Here is a 20941-nt window from a genome sequence, read left to right as displayed (position 1 = left end):
TAGATTAAAGAGGAAAATATTGTGCCATATTCCTATAATTATAATCGTCACTATTGATAAAGAGAAGATTTTGTGTAACTATGAGACCCTCAAAGAGGAGTGGAGGTCACTCAGACCACTGGAAAGTACACTCTAACAGCATCATTAGGCACCAGGGTGCTTGTCATCTTACTGCAATGTTGCACTAAAAGGCCCAGCAATATCCTTATGCACTAGGCTGCATTATACAGTTGCTACGCCTGTACAATCCTAATGCTGGGTACACACTGACAAATGTATAGGCCGATCAATTGATCGGCCCATATATTGGGTGCCCGTCGGTCAGTGTGTACCAGGGATATGTCAGTGAACAACGTCGTAACGTGTCGGCTCTGCTGCACAGCCGATTGCAGATATATCGGTCCATCGGGCAGTGTGCATGGGCGGTCGGCATTTGCAACAGAGGCCGCGGGACCTGCGGCCAGAGACAGATGATGGTCGTTCAGTGTGCAGATATATCTGTTCAGTGTGTACCCAGCTTAAGACTCGGTTAAGCTATACCATGTATGGACTAACCACCACCGACATACTGTGCAACACAAGTAACACCATTATGCACTCTGGCCAAGTTCATTGTTTGCCAACTAGACAAATATAACACAGGGTTGCCTACCCTTCCGATTCGGGCAGGAGCCTCACGATAAACGGGTGCAGCTCCCGCCCCCCCGGAAAGGCAGGCAAGCCTCCCGCCTGCCGCCGATCCCCCGACCCCCCCTCCCCATTACCTGATTAACCCCCGCAGCGGGGGGCCGCTGACGCGATTCGCATCATTTTGGCCCCGCCCCCTGCTTTGCAATGCCTTTTTTCTGCATTGTGTAGCGGGGACGGGGCTAAAATGACGCGATCGTGTGGCCCCGCCCCCTGTCACGCCCACAAACCGACCTCAGCTCCTTTGGACCCACCCCCTTTGCCGGCCACGCCCCCTGTTCTGCCGATCTAGCTGCTCCCTCCCGGAAGGAGCAGCCAGATTGTCGGCAAGTGTGATATAACACCCAGTGTGCTGAACCCAGACACGTCTTACATTGTGACATACTGCTAAAAAGGCTACAGACAATCCAGCAGCCACAAGTGGTGGAAAGCCTACACTTATATTCTCAGAGGAACTACAGCATGATAAATTGCAGTAGTAATTTAGTTTTCACTTCCCATCAATCGTAATTAGTTCACCTAATCCACAGGCATCTGTTGCACATGTTTGTAAGCACGGTTATATACAACTACTAAACATATTATTCCAGGTTCCTAACTCTAAAGCAGGGTACACACTTGCAGATCTATTGTTCAGTCAAACAACATACAGTATTGGTAGTGGATGGGCAGGTGTGTACACCCGATGTCTGTGAACACTGTTGTTCAAACATAACAGGTCAGTCCTGCAGCACAGCCAATGCAGATATATCTTGCAGATGTCTGACTGTGTGTATGAGAGACCCGTGGAACTCTTGTACTCTTGCCACAGGAACTGCCGACATTTACATCACAACTGGGCAGGCAAATTTAAATGCTTGTCCAGTTGTGATGTCTGGCCAGACATATTGGGGGTGATTCAATTGTTGTGTGGGCGGCGATAAGTAATGGGCACCCAGTGTTGCACATCAATTGATGTGGGCGCCCATTAATTTTCACTGTCTTCACGCCCTATTAGACCAGCTGAGCAACACCCCTGTTTCCAGGAACGCTGGCCATCTCCACCCTGCAAATGTCTCTGCCTGTCAATCGGGCAGAGGCATAGAAGGGGCTGCGTGCAGTCACACAGTGCCAGTTCTCCACATGCACAGAAAGGGTCCTGCTTACACACAGATTCCTGATAATCAGTCCCATAGTCATATCGCTCAGCTCCTCGTTACCATTTGGTCTGATCATCTGCAAAATCTTGAAGTGTATGGCAGGTATGTAAATGTTAACATTCAGATTGCAAGAATACATTGGTTCTAAGGCAAGTTAAAAGCATATGGGGATATAATGTACTACAATAGATAAGATCATAAAACAAGTTGTACTACATATAAGCTCTGACAATCATTTAAGTTGAAACAAGGGAAAGAGTGGAGGGGAGGGGAAAACTTGGGCAAAAAAACCTGAGCACTGGTAAGACAAAAATAACAAGGTGATAATTCTATTTAAATCATATGATTATTGGTTACCCACTGATTGGTATGAATCAAATGGTGAATATCATTCACCCATGTCACATGTGCACCCCTGAGTAAAAATGGAACAGGACAGAATATGAGAAAAATAAACTTTTTTGGGGGGGGCACTTGTTGATAAATAGTATATCTAACACTTAATACTGATTATTCATAATATGTATTTCAAAATACGAACATGTAATAGTAAACACAAGAAAATTGCTCAGTATGAAAAAGAGCAACAAGGTTATGTAGCAATATAACTAAATTAAGGAGCACAAATGCCCCTGCAAGGAAAAGCAACAAGAATATCAATATATATATATTGTGATAGGATCACTGGTAAAGTGGTCTGTGGCAGGTACATTTGTCCCAGATTCCTGTCTTATGTGTTCTAAACCCCCAGGAGAAAGTCTGCAGTGTAGCAGGCTTGAGTTTCGGCTTTTTGAAAAACCGGTTTGGGACCTGGGGGTTGTGGGTGAGAGGAGAGGGAGGGCTCCACCCACGGCCACTCCAGGTTTTGGTTCTCGCAGCCTGGTATCAGGCTTGTTAGTTTTCCACCTGAGAGTGGCCAATATAAGCCTAGTATGTTGAGGGCTGATTGTCTCACCTGGGAGAGCAGACAGGGAGTTTGCTCAGAGACACTGGAAAACCTATCAGTGAGTACTGTGCTGTGCCTTGTTTGCTGGTGAGGGCATTAGGCCCTGCCAGGTTCTGGTAGTGAGGGAACTACCTGTGAAGTTAGTGCCCCGACAGGGCTAGGATTTACGTTTATGTTTTCTTTATATTTCTGTCATTGTACAATAAAGACTGGCGCCGACCAGCTTGTACTTGCATCCAGACTGGTGTGCTGCTTCCCTGCTGCTGTGTGTGTGTGTAAGGAAGGAGTCCTCTACCCAGGAGAGGGACCCCCTAACCTAACTGTGTCACAATATATATATATATATATATATATATATATCTCAATCCAGAAGCATTGATGCTTCAATCTTAGCACAGCAGACAGTCATCAGATCTATACAGTAATATGTAGTACAGTTCTACTGAATGATACGTTGCCCAGCAATTGTATTATATAGATATTGTAGAGATATCAATTCCTTTCAGATTTAAAAATAAACTGTTATAACGTGAAAGCATATATCTCACAGCAATCCAGAGTTGACTCAAATGCATATGATATATCACACTGTTAAAAATGAACACAGGGCCTGATTCTGACCCGGTCGCAAGCGCTGTGCGCTCGCAACCGGGTTGATGGTGGGCCAGTGCGCATGCGCACGACGGAGCGGGCTCCGTCGTGCGCATGCGTGAGACCCGGATAGCGTCGGGCACTCCGTCGCTCCGGGTCTCACAAAACAAAGGGGGCGTGCTGTCGATGTTGAGTGACAGCACGCCCCCTTTGGTGGGTGGTCCGGGGGAGTGGCTGCCCAAACTGAGGCGTTCCCATGGGAATGCCTACCGTCTGGGGCCGGCCCCACTAACATCACAAGTGATGTCAGTGGGAGAGATTTCGGCTCTGTTAGAGCCAAAATCTCTGGGGCTTGCGGCAACGAGACCCTACCACAAGGGTCTCATCGCAAGCCCCCTGGCCGCTCGCTATAGCTGTGGGTGGTCACCTACAGCTATGCGAGCGCCCAGGAGGCCGTTCTAAAAAAAAAAAAAAAAAAGACAGCTCCTGATTCAGAGCGAGAGCTCTGTCAGAGCGACCGGCTCTGAATCAGGCCCACAGTTATATACCAATATCAGAGTATCTACCTGAAGTATATAAGCTTAAATGTTTTAATTGTCATAACTATTGGTATATGGTAATTAAGTATTTCTATAGGTGCATACACACACAACGATTTTTTGAACGATTATCGTTAAACGATATCGTTTAACGATAATCGTTTCTAAAAATCGTTCACTTTCTGAGTCAAACGATGAACGATTATTGTTCATGCGCGTTCACGTTTGTAGTTTGTAGTTCAGTCAGACTTGTCAACTCAACGATTTTCATTAAGTTAATATACAAAAATCATTTGTAGTTCATAAAAATCGTTCATTACATTTAAATGAACATAGTAAATGAACAACTTTAGTAAGCGATTTTAGTTCATTTTTTCAAGGTAGAAAATCGTTTACTAAAATCATTAACTCAATCGTTGTGTGTATGCAGCTTATGAAGTTAGTGTAGAAAAATGTAAATAACAGATCCCTCTGTGGCATGCTATGGTGCAGCTGCTGCTCCTTGTGTGCCAAGCATTAGTACAAGGAGTGAGCGTACCCCATAGTTTGCTCTGAGATGTGAATAAGGATATGGGTATCTGCTGTTGGACTCACTGCAAGGACCTCCGGTACTAGTGGTCCAATGAGAGTACCCTGAGTAGTGTCATGAAGAAGTATCACAAAGATTAAAATTGGGGGAGGGAGGGTATAGACTAGTAAGTGTAGGCTAAGTGAAAAATTATGTACACCTTGTCACAGTGTTACAAGCTGCTGCTTCCTCATGTGCTAATAAGCCTTAATGGGGGAGTGAGCGGTGCTGCACTGGTCATGACATAGGAAAAACGTTTAAATGTCATGGAGTTTGTGTATCCTAAGGTGGTGGAGGGATTCTGATATCAATGGACATAGCAGGGCCCATCTCAACTTTTGGAGTAAAGGCCCCATACATCAGAGATTGATTGCAGCAATCGTGCAATTTGCAATCGATTGTGTTTAAAAATCTTTCCCTTTTTCAATCGATTGCAGATTGCAGAATTGCCACAATCGATTGAAAAAGGGAAAGATTTTTATACACAATCGATTGCAAATTGCATGATTGCTGCAATCAATTGCTGATGTATGGGGCCTTTTCCACACAGTCCACTGAAAAGAAGGAAATTGTACCTCTCATATATTGGCTACAGCTGGTGCCTGGACTTGGCTTCCTCAGTAATGATGGGTAGTTCACGAATGATCAGTTCAAAATGAACTAGTTCACTCAGTTCACAGCTCTGGCAAAGATCTGTTCATCAGGAGCTAAAACAAGTGGGAGAAGTTAGACAGTGACAGGGAGAGCACAGCAGCTCCATTAGACAGTACTGCTAAATGACCACAGGTGGCACTGCTATGCTCATGTGTGTGTGCAGCTCATTGAACTAGATTGTCATGACTATGAGTCATTTTAGCATTCTAGTTCACTAGTTTGAATAGGTCAGTGACTCATGTGGAGCTGATTGAAATAGGTTGTCATGATGACTCACTGAGTAGTGCAAAAGTCACATGATACATTCCCCATTAGCTCTCTCACATACAGTCATAATGAGTCAATACTGCTAAATGACCACAGGTGGCACTGCTGTGATCAGACATATGCATTGCATGGATCTGAAGTTTATTGTCTGGATTCATTCTCCTAGTATATTAGTTCACAAGATACTGTACACTCCTAATCAGCTTAAGACAGTACTGAGTGCTGCTTGCTATATACTGTACTTCTGTTTACTCTACAAGACATAGGGGGAGATGTATCAAATTTTCAAGATAGATAAAATAGAACCTATTAGCTTCTGTCCTTTAATAGACTATGCTTTGCATAACTTTTTTACTTTATCTCTGGCTACGGTTTGAAACATCTTCCCCCTTTCTTTACTGTACTGATCTCAATTTTATAGAGGTGATGTATAAAACATTCTAAAGAGGACAAGTGGAGAACTTGCCCATAGCAACTAATCCACTTCTGCCTATCACTTTATAGAATGTCAGGGGTATTCAATATGAAACGTTAACCTCGCCAGCGAGGTTTTCGCCGCACATCGGAAGTTTTGCCAGCGAAAAAGTATCGCGCGCGCTCCCGCTTATCCCCGTATTCAATTTGAAATCGTCGAAAACGGGACCCGGCGATACTTGGATCGGCGGAAAAAAAATGGAATTTTCTGGAAATAATTGTAGGAGCCCCCTAAAGATGTCCAGACCTCAGGGATCACTATGGATACCCCTGTTTTTGCCTGCAGAAGAAAGTCTGGGTTTTTAAATAGCCGCGCAGGTGTTTTTTTTCCCGACATTGAAAAAGTGATGCAGAAGAGCACTTAGGTTTTTTTTTTTCATTTTTTTAAGTGGTCCCATCAAATTTGGGGTACATGAAAATGGGTACTAGCATATTTTTAAGTCCCTAAAGGTAATTTTAAAAAATTCTGCAAAAATGCACCTGCCGCTACTTTGCGCAATGAATAAAACACCTGCCCCATACTTGGGGACCCCACCAGAAATAATTTCATTAGTTTGGTAATTTTTTTACCTAATTTTTTTTTTTAAAACCAAATTTTTTTATTTTTTTTTTAATGGTGTCCCGATTTTTTTTGGGACATTTTTTTTTTAACATTTCCTTTTAAGGGGACATTCCCAAAACTACAGGCTATTTTTTATAAGCCTACACCCCCAAACCCCTATTCTGCATTTTTTTTCACTTGCTATAGTGATTTGAAAAATTATCCCTGTTTTTTTAAAAATGACCCTTGACCCCATTTAAGGAAAAAAACTGGAATTTTCGGGAAATATGCCTGGGACCCCCCTAAAGATGTCCAGACAAGGGGGATCACTATGGGTAACCCCGTTTTTGCCTGCAAAAGAAAGTCGGGTTTTTAAATAGCTTTGCCAGGTGTTTTTTCCTGCTGCGGCTATTAGAAACCCCAACTTCCTTCAGTAGTTAAAAATGGGGGTACCCATAGTGATCCCCCATGTCTAGACATCATTAGGGGGGTCCCTAGAATATTTCCTGAAAATTCCCGTTTTTGTTAACCTGTAAAAAAAAATCTGTAAAAATGTAGAAAAAAAATGACATAAGGTCCCCCCCCCCAATAGCCAAACCAGCCCCAGGCTTGCCAGCCAGTGGTGGTTTCTAAAAATACGGGGAACAAAATGTGTAGGGTTCCACCGTATTTTAGAAACCAACACCAGGCTGCAGGGACTAGTGCTGGTTTTAAATATAGGGGGCAAAAACGATGTGGGGTACCCCCTATATTTAAGACCAGCACCAGACCCAACTGACCGAGGTGTAATGCCACAGCCCGGAGACCCAATCACCGGGGCTCCAGGTCGAAAGCATTACACCCCAAGTCGGTCAGCACAAGCCGGTGATCTCAGGGGAGTTGGGGACCCCCCAAAAAAGGGTCCCCCCTCTCCCGAGCACCACAGGCTTACGCTGAAGCCTGGGGCTCATCCGCATACCCCTGGAGCGGTGGGTATGGGGGTAATAGGGTGGCCAAATAATGTAACACTATTGTAATTTACAGTGGAACTATAAGTGCCAGCATGCCTGCCATTTTGCACTTGTGGAACTACAAGTGCCAGCAGACATGCGGCACCTGTAATTTCACTGTAAAATAAATAGTTAAAAAAAGCCAAAACACACACATCGTGACCAGATGTTGTGGCCTCTGGACTAGGCACAGGGCTAGGCACATTTGGAGGATTGGCTGATGTTGTGCCAGAGGTGGAGGATCCTGATGTTCCGGCAGGAAGGGAGGTCGGCTCCACCATGTGCTGGCGAACGAGCTGCTCCAGGGCATTGGCGATGCGGATGTTGGCCCTGGTATTTTCCGCCAGGGCCTGACCAATGGTCTCGTTGGCCGCAGCATTTTGCTCCAGGGCCTCAGCCACCCGTAGCAGACTGGCGTCCATCCTCTGCAGAATCTCCGTATGGGAATCCGATTTGAAATTGAGTTCTGTGAGGAGGGCCACTGCCTGCGAGGGGGATTGTCCTGGACTGGCTTCTGCAGGGTCCTCAGCCGGATGTACTGGTTCCTCCCCTGCAGAGCCAGCAGAAATTCGGCGGCCAAGGCTCCCCTCTGGAGCAGACTCATCCGCCTGTGTCTCTGTTAGGAAAAAAGAGAAAAGCCTCACATTACAATCTACATATTGGCACAATAAGATTTCAGAGTTGATGACATCCAAAGATTTACCTGGGACAACATGAGGAGCCGCAAAGTCTGGCATGTCCGTATCCATGTTGGACACGCCAAACACCTCCACAGGCTGCACACACCCCTGTGCCAGCTCTTCTAAATCCGTCAACTCCAATGACACAGGGGTGGGACCCCCACCTGTCCCCCTTGCATGCCTAGCCCTGTCCGCGAGTTTTTGTTTTAAGCAATATTTGAAGTCGCCCCATCTGTGGGAAAAAATGGAAGCCATTATCCTTTGGTTTAAAATGGGGTTTGTTTTTAGGGGGGGCAAGGGTTTACTTACCGCCGTTTGACATCCCGGGCTAGACGGACATAATCACCCACCCTATGGACAGCAACGGCTACCTCTTCCCACATTCTCCACTTCTGGCTTAGACTCATATTCCTGTCTGCCTGTGGCAGGATGTCCACACACTTCTGGATCAAAACCTCCATCTCCTTTCTTGTGAAATGTGGCTGCCTTTTTTTTTTGGCCGCTTTGGCCGGAATACTGGGCCCAGCAGCCTCTTCCATGTCATCCTCCTCACCTATTTGTGTAAATTTACAGAATTCACAAAATCACAACTTGCCTAGTCTTATGTTTCAAATTAATCGTTGATAGAAAATGCATGAAAGACTTACCGCCTGACTCTTGGGCATTTTTTCCCTGGTCTGTCGCCATGTCTGAGGTCCAAACAAGAAATACACCAGAATTTGAATGTGTTTTCGTGACGTATTTATACATGCGTCCTTATTTTGCGGCCGCATCATTGATTGTGCGGCCCTATGATCCCTCCTTAATTTGTGCGGGAAACGAAACACTATTTATGGCTTGGTGTGTCTCAAGTCGAGGTGGCGTTTTTGGATTGTTGGAGGTTATCTTGGCTGGAGTTTATTGATTGCGTAGAAAGGAGTTGGCGGTTGTAGATTCGTTTGTTGGTTTGATTTGCGTTTTTTTTTTCCGTTATCTTTGTTGGTTTATATTTTTTGGACCTCGTTTCTTGATTTGGTAAGTTTTGTGAAGTCTAACTTTTGTTCAATTGTTTCATTGTGTTTCTTATTTTTTTAAAATTTTGGATCCATAATTTCTTCTATTTTAGATTTTGTTTATTTTCGACCCAAAAGACCTTTTGATTTTGACTCTTATATATTTGCTCTTGGTAAGTCCATTTTTTATCTTGTATTTGCAAACTAATTAGCGCATTTTTAGTAGTTACTCTTGTGACTTGTATTAGCGAACTAATTAGCGCATTTTTAGTAGTTACTCTTGGGACTTGTATTAGCGAACTAATTAGCGCATTTTTAGTAGTTACTCTTGGGACTTGTATTAGCGAACTAATTAGCGCATTTTTAGTAGTTTCTCTTGGGACTTGTATTAGCGAACTAATTAGCGCATTTTTAACAGCTTAATAATCATTCTAACTTTTTGGTGGTTTCTCTTTCGCTTTTTGTGCCAACATTTCGACCCATTTTGATGTACTGTGTTAAATGTCGCTTTGCTGTTTTGCTAAATGGGTGTTTGGCATATTTTATCTTTGGTCTAGCACAAAATTGGTAAACAAAAATGCACAGAGTGAAATGTGTCAAGTAATTTTGGTGTTTATTTTCAGTTTGGACGTATCATGACAATACCCCGGCATGTAAGCAGCAATGGATGGTATCATCAAGCTAAGTTGTTTTAATATAGTTTTGGGGTGGGTCAAAAGCCTTACTTTAAAATCTTTGAATTTCAGGTTGATCTGGGGCGGATTGTTCTGGCCATGCTCCCGGAAGCCGACCAACCTCAATCTCGTCCCAGGCGTAGGCATCGTAGGCATGCAAGGCCCCAGATATTTCGAACACGTGTCACCCTTTTTGGAATGCCCGATGATGAGGTTTTAAGATGCTACCGTCTACCTCCCAAAATCATCATAGACACTCTCTCATTAATAGAAAGTGATCTCGAGCGGCAAATTGACAGTCCAACAGCAATACCACCACTTACGCAATTTATGGTGGTGTTACATTTCTGTGCCTCAGGATCGTTTCAAACAACGGTGGGAATAGTGGCGGGCATCTCCCAATCCTCCTTTTCCCGGATCCTGAGGGCAGTGATGGAGGCACTTTTCAAGCACCTCCATCATTTTATTCAAATGCCTTTGGATATGGGTGCCCTTAGTGTGGCCAAGGCCAATTTTTACCAAATAGCTGCCTTCCCACACATCATAGGGGTTGTGGATGGTACTCACATACCACTTCAGCCTCCAGCCCGGCTGGAGGCCATATTTCGAAACAGGAAACACTATCACTCCCTGAATGTAATGGTGGTATGTGATGCCTCCCTCCAGATCCTGTCCCTGAATGCTAAATTACCTGGAAGTGCACATGACTCCTTCGTCATCCGGCAATCAGGGATATGGCACAAATTAACCAACCTACAAGCTGGTGATGCGTGGCTTCTGGGTAAGTGGAGACCTTTAGTACATAACAATGTTAAGCTTGATACACAGTGTTCCTGATGTGGTCAATTCTTTTCCATAGGAGACAGTGGATATCCTTGCATGTCCTTGCATGTCCTGGCTGCTCACTCCTTATTTGGCTCCCACACCAGGCCCACAAAGTGCATTTAATTCCGCACTTACAGCCACCTGGCAAGTGGTGGAGCGCTGTATCGGCCTTTTAAAAGGCCGATTCAGATGCCTCCACCGCTCTGGTGGCGAGCTCATGTATTTGCCGGATATGGTGTCGAAAATTGTGGTCCTGTGTGGGATATTTCACAACATCGCCATAAGGAGTGGTGTCCCAATGCAGCCAGAGGATGCCTTACCTGAGGATGGCCCCCCCGAGGTTGGTCGGAGGTCAGTATGTGGGGGGGCCATACGCGATGATGTGGTGGCCAGATTTTTTAGGTAAGTTTGAACAAAACAGTGTTTTAACCTAATGTGTTTGTGTTTGTTTGCGAACATCTAATTTTGTTTTCTTTTTTTCAACATCTTCGGTTTGTTCACATAATCTTTGGCACTACAACGCTCACTACTTCATGCTACCCTTACCAAACCTGGATCTGCTCATTTTGGGAATATATTCGGGAACCCATATCGCAACGCCATGTTTGTGGAATCATTTTGGCATGGTCCTTCCTCAACCAATTCTTGATTTGTTTTTTTTTTTTGTTTTTTTATTGGGTATGTGTTGTATTTGAGATTCTCACTGTGTGTTTTTTTTGTGAGTGACCACTTTGATTTCTCAGTTATGTTGTGAATAAATGTTTGGAGAGTTAAATGTTCTTCCTTTTTTTGGACGTTACCAGCAAGTTTAACCAGGTTAACACACCTTACATTTGACTAAGGGGTAATCCAGTACTGACGCCAGTTGAGCAAAAATGAAATATGTTTTCAGGTTCCCAACCCACACCAAAAGGAAGCCTGTCCAATCATTTGGCTTTGTAAGATTCGCCTAAGCAGCTTGCCCACCAACTAGGAACCTGTAAAATGTAGAAATATCTAATTGCCACTACACACAAAAAGGGAAATTACATTGTTACTGTTATGTGTTTCTTGAGGGTGTTTTACATACAAATACAAAACCCAATCTAATTTTTAAAAAATGCAAAACCTTGCAGGAACAGTCTACTTATGTCAGGGTTAACTATCTTTGGTTTTGAAAAAACGAATGAGGCAGAACGTATATTAGAAATAAACAATTTATTGTGAAAAAGATAAAAACAAAAAAAAACTACTGCCGAAGGATGCCAGACAGCCGGTCAAGGGCCACAAGCACCCCAATTACATTTTGGCGCATGTGTGCCACACAATGTTCAACCTCTTGCCGACGACTCTGTTCCTCTGTGGGTGAGAAAAGTGTGTGGATTAATCAAAAAATAGGGAATCCACATTAAAAAAACAAAAACACAACGAAATCACTCCAAAACCAAAATTTAAAAAAAAAGGGGTGCTGCAAAAATTACAAGGCCTATGTAGAAATACCCACAGGTGTGATATGTGTATGTTGAAATCAGCAGGAAGAGGTAAAGGCAAACTGCTAAATCACCAAAAAAGAACCCCAAAATCACGAATAAAGGAACGACACATGATTACATACAAACAGTTTGTGGTTAAAAAAAACGCAAAAGAAAAACATACCGGTAGCCAAAACGGCAGATCCCGAAGTCCCTCCATCTTCATCCTCGGAGGAGCCTTCATTCCCCAAAGAACGGGGCGGGGTTATCACGGACTCCGGGGAGGGGGTAATTGGAAGAGGGGTGGTTGGAGGAGAGGGGGAAGGGGGACGGAGGGGAAGGAGGCCCGACTGTTCCGGGAGAGGCTCTTGGAAGGCTTGGGAGGAGGGGGGAATAGGGGAATTGTTTGGGGTGGAGTGTTGGCTGGGGGTGGGTGAGAGTGGGCGGGACCGCCGTCTGGCCGGACGGTGACGGCGTAGTCTTGCCTGTCCCCCTAAAAGATGTCAAACAAATTGTGGTTAGTTTCTGGCCAAATCCTGCCCAAATAACATTTTAAAATCTCCCACCACCAACAAAAAACATGCAAATATGATTAGAATGAATATATCAGAAATAGAGGGAAAACATGGTCATGCAGATATGAGGAGAATGAATAAATAGGACAGACATAAAAACATGCACACGCAGATATGATGAGAATGAAAAAATAGGACAGACATGAAAACATGCACACGCAGTTTGCCCCACAAAGACAAACATGAAAACCACAATACATAACACTTACTTTCCAATATCTGCATGCGAAAGCATGCCAGCAAGCGGGGCGTTCGCCGTTGCAGGTCAGACCACCTGCGCTCCAGCTGGCCGATGTTGCGGCGTGAGCCGAAGGAGCGCAGGCGGGCCCGTGCCTCCGCATACGCGGAACGCTTCTGCCGGTTGGTGATGGGTGGAGGCTGGCTGGTGATACGCCGATCCAGCACCTCCGTTAGCACCAGCAGCTCGCGCCTGGTGAATGCGGAGGCTCTCATGATGGCAATGGTGTTTTTCTTAAAATTCATTTTTGATAAAGTGTGCAAAAAATTTCTGATTGGCTAATGTAGCTTGGAAATTAACAGGAGCAATTTGATTGGTTAGTGTATGAGTCATGTGTTCGATAGGGCCAGAAATCTCTGGAGAGTTATGATAGGCTTGATGCAGTGACATGCGTAAGCAAATTTAAATAAAGAAATGAACCCCGGAAAATATGCGGGGATCCACAGCAATAGAACAATTGTCTCATTGTGGCTAACATGTTTTTTGAGCAATAAAAGCAAATGTTTAAGCCGTACGTATTCTGCGGGTAAACACAAACACGGACAAGAGTAAAGTTTCTTGCATTGTGTTGAAAAAAAAAAAACATTAAGCTAATTGATACATTGATTGGCATGATACGATTGATGGAGGTAGGCAGAATAAAGGAGCAGGTAATCGACATCTGACATGGCCTCTTCCGGTTTATACTTGTGCGTGCGTTCCCTTCAAGCCATTTCGGGGATGTACGCTCGCTATTTCGCACGCTCGTTAGTTAGAGGAGGGGTCGTCTGAGTTTGGGGAGGATTTTTAGATGCGATCAAAAATACGAGCGAGCCCTTGAATTTAAATATTTTTGTACGTACGCCTAACGTACATGCGCCCGCTTGCGAGTGGCTCTGAATGAGGGCCATAGGCCCTGATTCAAAGGCGCTCAATATTTGCTAGCGCTCACTCTGAATCAGGGCGGGCCGGGTTTTTGTTTACCCCGGCCTCCAGGCTGCTTGCTAAGCTATGGGTGACAACCCACAGCTTTAGCGGGCGGCCTGGCGATGGTCTCGATTATCCGGACCATCTGGCTTGCGATGAGACCCTCATGGTAGGGTCTCGTCCACCGCAAGCCCCAGGGAACTTCCTGCTCTAAAAGAGCAGGAAGTTCACTAATGACATCACGTGTGATTCCTTTGGGAATGTCTCCGTTTGTGCAGCCACCCCCCCGACCCGCCTACAAAACGGGACAAGCTGTCGATCAACATCGACAGCCGCCCCGTCTTGTTACGAGCCCCGGAGCGGGTGATTTCTCACTCACTCCGGGGCTCGCGCGCGCACTGCCTGGCCATCGACCCGCTTGCGAGCGCTATGTGCTCGCGGGTCTGAATCAGGCTCACAGTTCATGAATGGGGCCTCGAAAATAAAGTGGTTGCTGTGGTCAAAGACAATGCAGCTAACATTGTATCTGCTGTCAGATTGTGCAACTGGCGACATTTACCATGTTTTGCACATTGTGTGAACTTGGAAGTTCAGGCTGGAATTTCTGTTTCTGGCATTCATATAATTATAAACAAGATTAAAGGTATAGTTGAATTTTTCAAAAGAAGTTCCCATGGCATTACAAAATTACATAACACGCAGAAACAGATGGGACTGCCAGAGCTAAAACTCACCCAAGATGTCCCTACTAGATGGAACTCTACTTTGGACATGATATCCTGGATGGTCAAGATAAAGGATGCAGTAGTTGCCACCTTAGCAGTGCTACACACAGAACTGAACACCTTGACATCCCATGAATGGGCAGTTGCTGAAAAAGCAATAGAAGTATTACAGATTCTTCAGGAAGTCACAGTAGAAGTTAGTGCTGAGAAATCTGTGCCCAGATCAAAGGTTATCCTGTTTGTAAAAATAATGAACAAGAAAATGGAGTCATTGTTGAACAATCATGCAATTCCAACAGAAATTAAATCAATGGTGCTAACACTGAAGGACCAACTTGGTAGAAGATTCAAAGGCCTGGAAAATAACGAATTTAATAATCAGGCAACACTTTTGGACCCAAGATTTAAAAGGTGTGGATTTTCAGATGAAGCAAAATTTCACATGGCGTATGAAAATCTGAAGAGAAAAGTATGCGGGGTCAGATTTCCAGAAGAAATACCAACAGCACCTGTGGAAGAAGCTCGAACTGCAAAATCCAGCTCATGCCTATGGGATAACTTTGATACAGAAGTCAGAAAAGTTATTGCCGTACAGAATCCAGTCGCAGCAGGAATTATAGAGCTGGATAGATATATGCAATTACCCATATTACGGAGCACTGCTGATCCATTAAATCTGGCAATGCGGCGATTGTGTATTATGGCCTCTTCAGTTCCCTGTGAGAGAATATTTTTGAAAGCAGGGCAAATACTCACAGAGAGAAGAAACAGACTCACAACATCTAACGTGGTGACAAATCCTGTTTTTAAACCATAATCTGAAAATGTGGTTATGTGTATGCGAGAGTGTGTGTATGTATATATATATATATATATATATATATATATATATATATGTGAAACATTGAATTATACTGTTGCTATGAACTAATGAGTAAAACAACTTATTTGAGAAGACCCTGGTGAGTGCACTCTTTTTTTTTTTTTCTTTTCCAATTTTGGACGTGTACATATATGCATCCATATATGATTTTTCTATATTAGGTTTATTGTTCCACTTTTCTAGTTTATACAATGATACATCAGTAAAATATAATAGTAGTGGTAAGAATTACAGATACTTGTATACATCTGGTGTATTATTAAGGTGTAGATTACTTCTGAAATCTGGACCTTTGTTACAAAATATTTTATAACTGTTCAAATAAACTTTTTTTTTTTTTCAAACTGCTTCAATATTTTTTTAAAATTAAAATTAAAATAATTAGAACAGTTATATGTATTATGAATTCCTATTTAACCTCTATATCATAAAGTCGCTATTTAGCGTTGCATACGCATATGAAATAATCTCTTTCCAGACTTTGAATGTGGTTCCAAAGCACAAAAGTTATTATTCACATAAAAAGCATTTAGTTACACGCTGTGATCTAAATACAATTAGCGCAAAAGATGATACATTAACAAGGTACAAAACCGATACTTACGCATGCGCACTGGCCCAGTATGCAGTATTTCAATCCTGAATACTGCGGTCACCGTCACCCAAGGATATGGAGGAAATGACTGCCTACTGCCCCAGCTCACAAGCCTAAATTCAGTACAGGTTTCAGAGACAAAGGCACAGAATAACAGATGCTCATTGGTTATGGCTTCAGGTCACTACGTTCATTGGTTAGTTCATATAGTGTCATCAGAGCTATGGATCAGCTTTCCAACTGCTTCTTTGTGTAGGTTTCCCTCCGAAGAACAAACAAAGTAACACTACATACAGAGATACATTCTAACCTTTAATTCATATCTTGCGAATGCCTTGCCGATAGAACCGGAAACCTGCAAATAAACAGGGCATCAGTGCAATACTAAACATGACATGTCCACAGTGTTCTATACCTTAAATATCAAATACATGCATTTCATATCATAACCAATATCTTTAATATGAACCATAACGTGTAGGAACCTTTTATGAGTGTGTATGTGTAAGTGTGAGAATATTGCGTAGTTTTGCTAATATGTGTGGTGCGATACATTCTAATATGTGTGGTGCAATACATTCTAACCTATAATTCATATCTTGCGAATGCCTGCTGCGATCTCCTTGCCGATAGAACCGGAAACCTGCAAATAAACAGGGCATCAGTGCAATACTAAACATGACATGTCCACAGTGTTCTATACCTTAAATATCAAATTTATGTGTTTTCTGCTCTTATAAACATTGCAACTGTGTGCTGTGCATCTTGTATATTTATATGTTTTATTTAATGTGTGTATGCATGTAAGTCTATGTGTGTGTTATGTAATTTAGGGTATTTGTGATGGATTAATATATATATTATCCATTTCTAACATATTTTAACATCCAAGCATTGCCTGGACCAATTCTAAGGTGTAAATGGAAGTTTATTTCTAAACAGGGGGGGAGAGAGACCCACAGCTGCTTGCAGGTGCCACATAGGGCCGTATTCAATTTGAGGCGTTAAGTCCGGATTTGCGGTAATTTACCGCCGATGACGTAATTATCGCCTGTTTTAGTTTTACCCCGTATTTAATTTGAAAGACTTTCTGCCTGGGCGTTAAGTCAATGCAATGTAATAGGCGGTAAAGTATCGCCTATGAATGGCAGGCGTTAAAAAGTGCAGAATTGGGGTTTTGGGGTGCAACATTTTGGGAACCCCCGTGCAGCCTTCAGACAGTCCCCTAAAGGTAATTTGTGTAAAAAAAAAAAAAAAAAATTAAGGACACCACAAAAATTGACTTTGAAAAAGTGGGCTTAAAAAAAAAAGTTGGGGTACAAACTTAAAAAATAGCGACCTTGACTCTGCGGGGTCCCCAAGTATGCCCCAAGTGTTTTTTTGATTGCAGGTGTTTGCGGCAGGTGGGTTTTTCACAATTTTTTTAAGTCACTTTTGCAACTTTAAAATATGCTGAACCCCATTTTCAAGTACCCCAAATTTGATGGCCAGAGTTGTTTTGCCCTAAAAAAACTTCTAAATACTCTTCTGCATCACCTTATTCAAAGCCGCATTTATGCACCTGCCGCGGCTATTAGAAACCCCGACTTCCTTCAGGAGTTAAAAATGGGGGTACCCTTTATCCTCCCCTATGTCTACACTTCTTTATGGGGGTCCCTAGAATATTTCCCGAAAATTCCTGTTTTGTTTAACCTGTAAAAAAACAGGGTAAAAATTTACTAAAAAAAAATGCTAGCCAGTGGTGGTTTCTAAAAATATGGGGAACAAAAAGTTTAGGGTTCCACCATATTTTAGGAACCAACCCAAGGCTGCAGGGACCAGTTCTGGTTTTAAATATAGGGGGCAAAAAAGACGTGGGGTACCCCCTATATTTAAGACCAGCACCAGACCCAAACGACTGGGGTGTAATGCCACAGCCCGGAGACCCAATCACTGGGGCTCCAGGTCCAAAGCATTACACCCCAAGTCGGTCAGCACAAGCCGGTGATCTCGGGGAGTCGGGGACCCCCCAAAGATGGGTGCCCCCCCTCCCGAGCACCACAGGCTTACGCTGAAGCCCGGGGCTCTTCCCCATACCCCTGGCTTGGTGGGTATGGAGGTAATGGGGGGGCCAAATAATGTAAAACTATTGTGTTTTACAGTGGAACTACAAGTGCCAACATGCCTGCCATTTTGCACTTGTGGAACAACAAATGCCAGCAGACATGCGGCACCTGTAACTTCACAGTAAAATAAATAGTTAAAAAAAGACAAAACACACACACCGTGACAGTATAACTTTATTACACACACCTACCCATTCACACATACTTACCTATACCAGATGAATCTGTCCCCTACTCCAGTAGAATATCCTTATAACATGGCACTGCAAAGAAGAATTCATACTCACCTATATCCTGGCGCAGGTCTCCGTGGCAAAACAAAAAAACGAGTTTACCCGATCAACGCAACAGCTATCAGTATGTGTGTTGCCACACATACTCATAGCTCCCGAATGGCAGCTGCCGGGACTGAACGGGGCTTTGCAGTCCCATCAGCCAATCAGCGGCCGCGCTGACTGTAGAGCTGATTGGCTCTGGCTAATGACAGTCCCCATGTGGTGTGACTCGCCCAAACTTTTTGTTCCCCATATTTTTAGAAACCACCACTGGCTGGCAAGCCTGGGGCTGGTTTAGCTTTTGGGGGGGGACCTTATGTCATTTTTTTTGTAAATTTTTACTTCTTTTTTTTACAGGTTAAACACAATGGGAATTTTCGGGAAATAATCTAGGGACACCCCCTAAAGATAGGTAGACATGGGGGATCACTATGGGTACCCCCATTTTTAACTACTGAAGAAAGTTGGGATTTCAAATAGCCGTGGCAGGTGCATTTTTGCAGAATTTTAAAAACACGCATTTTGGGACTTAAAAATATGCTAGCACCCATTTTCATGTACCTCAAATTTGATGGGACCATTTTTAAAAACGAAAAAAATAAGCTAAATGCTCTTCTGCATCACTTCTTCAAAGTCGGGAAAAAAAAACACCTGCCGTGGCTATTTAAAAACCCGACTTTCTTTTGCAGCCAAAAACGGGGGTACCCATAGTGATCCCCCATGCCTGGACATCTTTTGGGGGGTCCTAGGATTATTTCCCGAAAATTCCCGTTTTTTTACCGCCGATCCAAGTATCGCCGGGTCCCGTTTTTGCCTACTTTCAAATTGAATATGGAGATACGTGGGCACGTGCGCGATACTTTAATGCCTGGAAAACATGCAAAGTCGGCGTTAAGTCCGGGCCGCGTTAAGTTAACGTGGCTCGGCTCAAATTGAATATGGGCCATAGTCTGGTCAAGTAATTAAAATGTAGATGTTCGTTTCTATGGACCAAAACAGCATTGAACAATAGATATACAACTGCTAATGACTTGCAGGTCCATGGCAGTAATTCATAACTTTACATTTAGACCACTCCCTTTGAGCATACTAGTCTCTGTGTACATTTTAATTAATTTGTTACAGACACAAATACACATTTGGGCTGCAATCAGACTAAGCTGACGCAGAGCATCGTCCAACTCGCTCTTCAACAGACCATCGACTATTAGATCGTCAGATAATAATTTGCAATCGATCACAACCAATTAGTTGACTTCAACAGTATGTGTGTTCACCACACAGCCTATAGGTATAAACATAGGGAGTACAATATGCAGGGTCGGATTAGGAGCCACCTGAGCCTGTCACTTAAAATAATCAAGGGGTCTATTCTGAGAAGGGGAGGAGGTGTGACCAGTGCCATGAGGACGTGAAAACCCCCTACATTATCAGCCCATTATCTCCCTAAATAAATAACAATTAAACAACTGTAAATTTTGCGAGGAAAGTTGTAATTTTAATACTTTAGGATTTATGACAGACCGTGTACCATCTAAGCAGCTGGGCATCATTATGCATTGCTGTAATGAATGATGATGGGTCTATTATTGGAATGGGTATGAAGTTCATATCCTGATGCCGGCAGCCCAAAGGGAGAAGACCGTGACAGGATGGGTCAGTATTCTGTCCCAACCCCTCTCTCCCCTTTAACCTTCCCTTAGTGGTGCCTAACCCTAACTTCCCCCCGGGGGTGCATAACCTTAACCCCCCCTTACTGCCCCGTAAATCTAACCCTCCCGGGGTGTGACTTACCCGCCCTCCTAAGGGTGCCTAACCCTAATCTCCCCCCAAAAAAAACCTAACCCTAACCAGCGCTAGACTCCCTAAACCTAACCCTCCCCCCTGCGGCTAATGCTAAGGGCACCCCGGACTTATCTTCGTTCGGGCTGGCGTCATCGGCATTCTGGCTTCGGGATTAAGATAGGCGTCTGTATTTTGGCTCCTATCTTACGTCCCTTGCTGGGATTCCGATGTCAGTATTGAGACCACCCCCTATTTTTATGTGTGTGTAGGTTGTAATCCCACCCGCCCTATTGCTAATCTACAGTAGCTCTGGTGTGCATTAAGTGACATTAATGGGTGCAATTCAAAAATTAGGCAAAGTTTTTTTCATTCTAATTTCTGTATTTTAAAAGAAAAAAAAATGACATGTTACAATACTCTGAATTTGGGTCTCTCACTTCTATATTATGGAAATAAAAATTATAACAACAATTAAATTAACATTGCAGAGCTAAACATGTCACTACTACTAGTAGTTTGTTATATATTGCTTTTTTAAATATTAAAAGATCAGACATATTAAACATAGCTGACCATTTGAACAAGACTATAACTCACCTAGGGCTCTATTTACTACAATCCGCATATTGAATGCGGATTGTAGTGTGATATTACCGAGTGAATTCGCATTGCGAATTCAGGTAATATCACAGGGATTTACTATAAATCCCTTGCAGGGACAGAGCTTGCGATAAAGCTCTGTCCCTGCGGATCTCATCCGCACTCTAGTCGCGGTATTTTCGGAAAAAATACCGCGACTAAGAGCCCGCGCATGCGCCGACCGACCACCGCTACTAC

General features: G+C 43.5%; 1 protein-coding gene across 1 annotated transcript; it reads left to right on the top strand.

The window, feature by feature from the left end:
* The first annotated feature begins 14444 nt into the window (after positions 1-14444).
* On the top strand, positions 14445-15278 carry LOC148453426 (zinc finger BED domain-containing protein 4-like). Its single transcript, XM_088462152.1, has one exon. The coding sequence runs from the start codon at positions 14445-14447 to the stop codon at positions 15276-15278; it is 834 nt and encodes a 277-aa protein (XP_088318278.1).
* The last annotated feature ends 5663 nt before the right edge of the window (positions 15279-20941 follow it).

Source organism: Taudactylus pleione, unplaced genomic scaffold (genome assembly GCF_031769625.1).
Source record: "Taudactylus pleione unplaced genomic scaffold, aTauple2 ptg001159l, whole genome shotgun sequence".
Lineage (NCBI taxonomy): Eukaryota > Metazoa > Chordata > Amphibia > Anura > Myobatrachidae > Taudactylus > Taudactylus pleione.
This window is presented reverse-complemented; position numbering and strand designations above follow the sequence as displayed.

Coding starts and splice junctions, on each gene's coding strand:
- LOC148453426 (XM_088462152.1), top strand. CDS start 14,445: ATGGGACTGCCAGAGCTAAAACTCACCCAAGATGTCCCTACTAGATGG.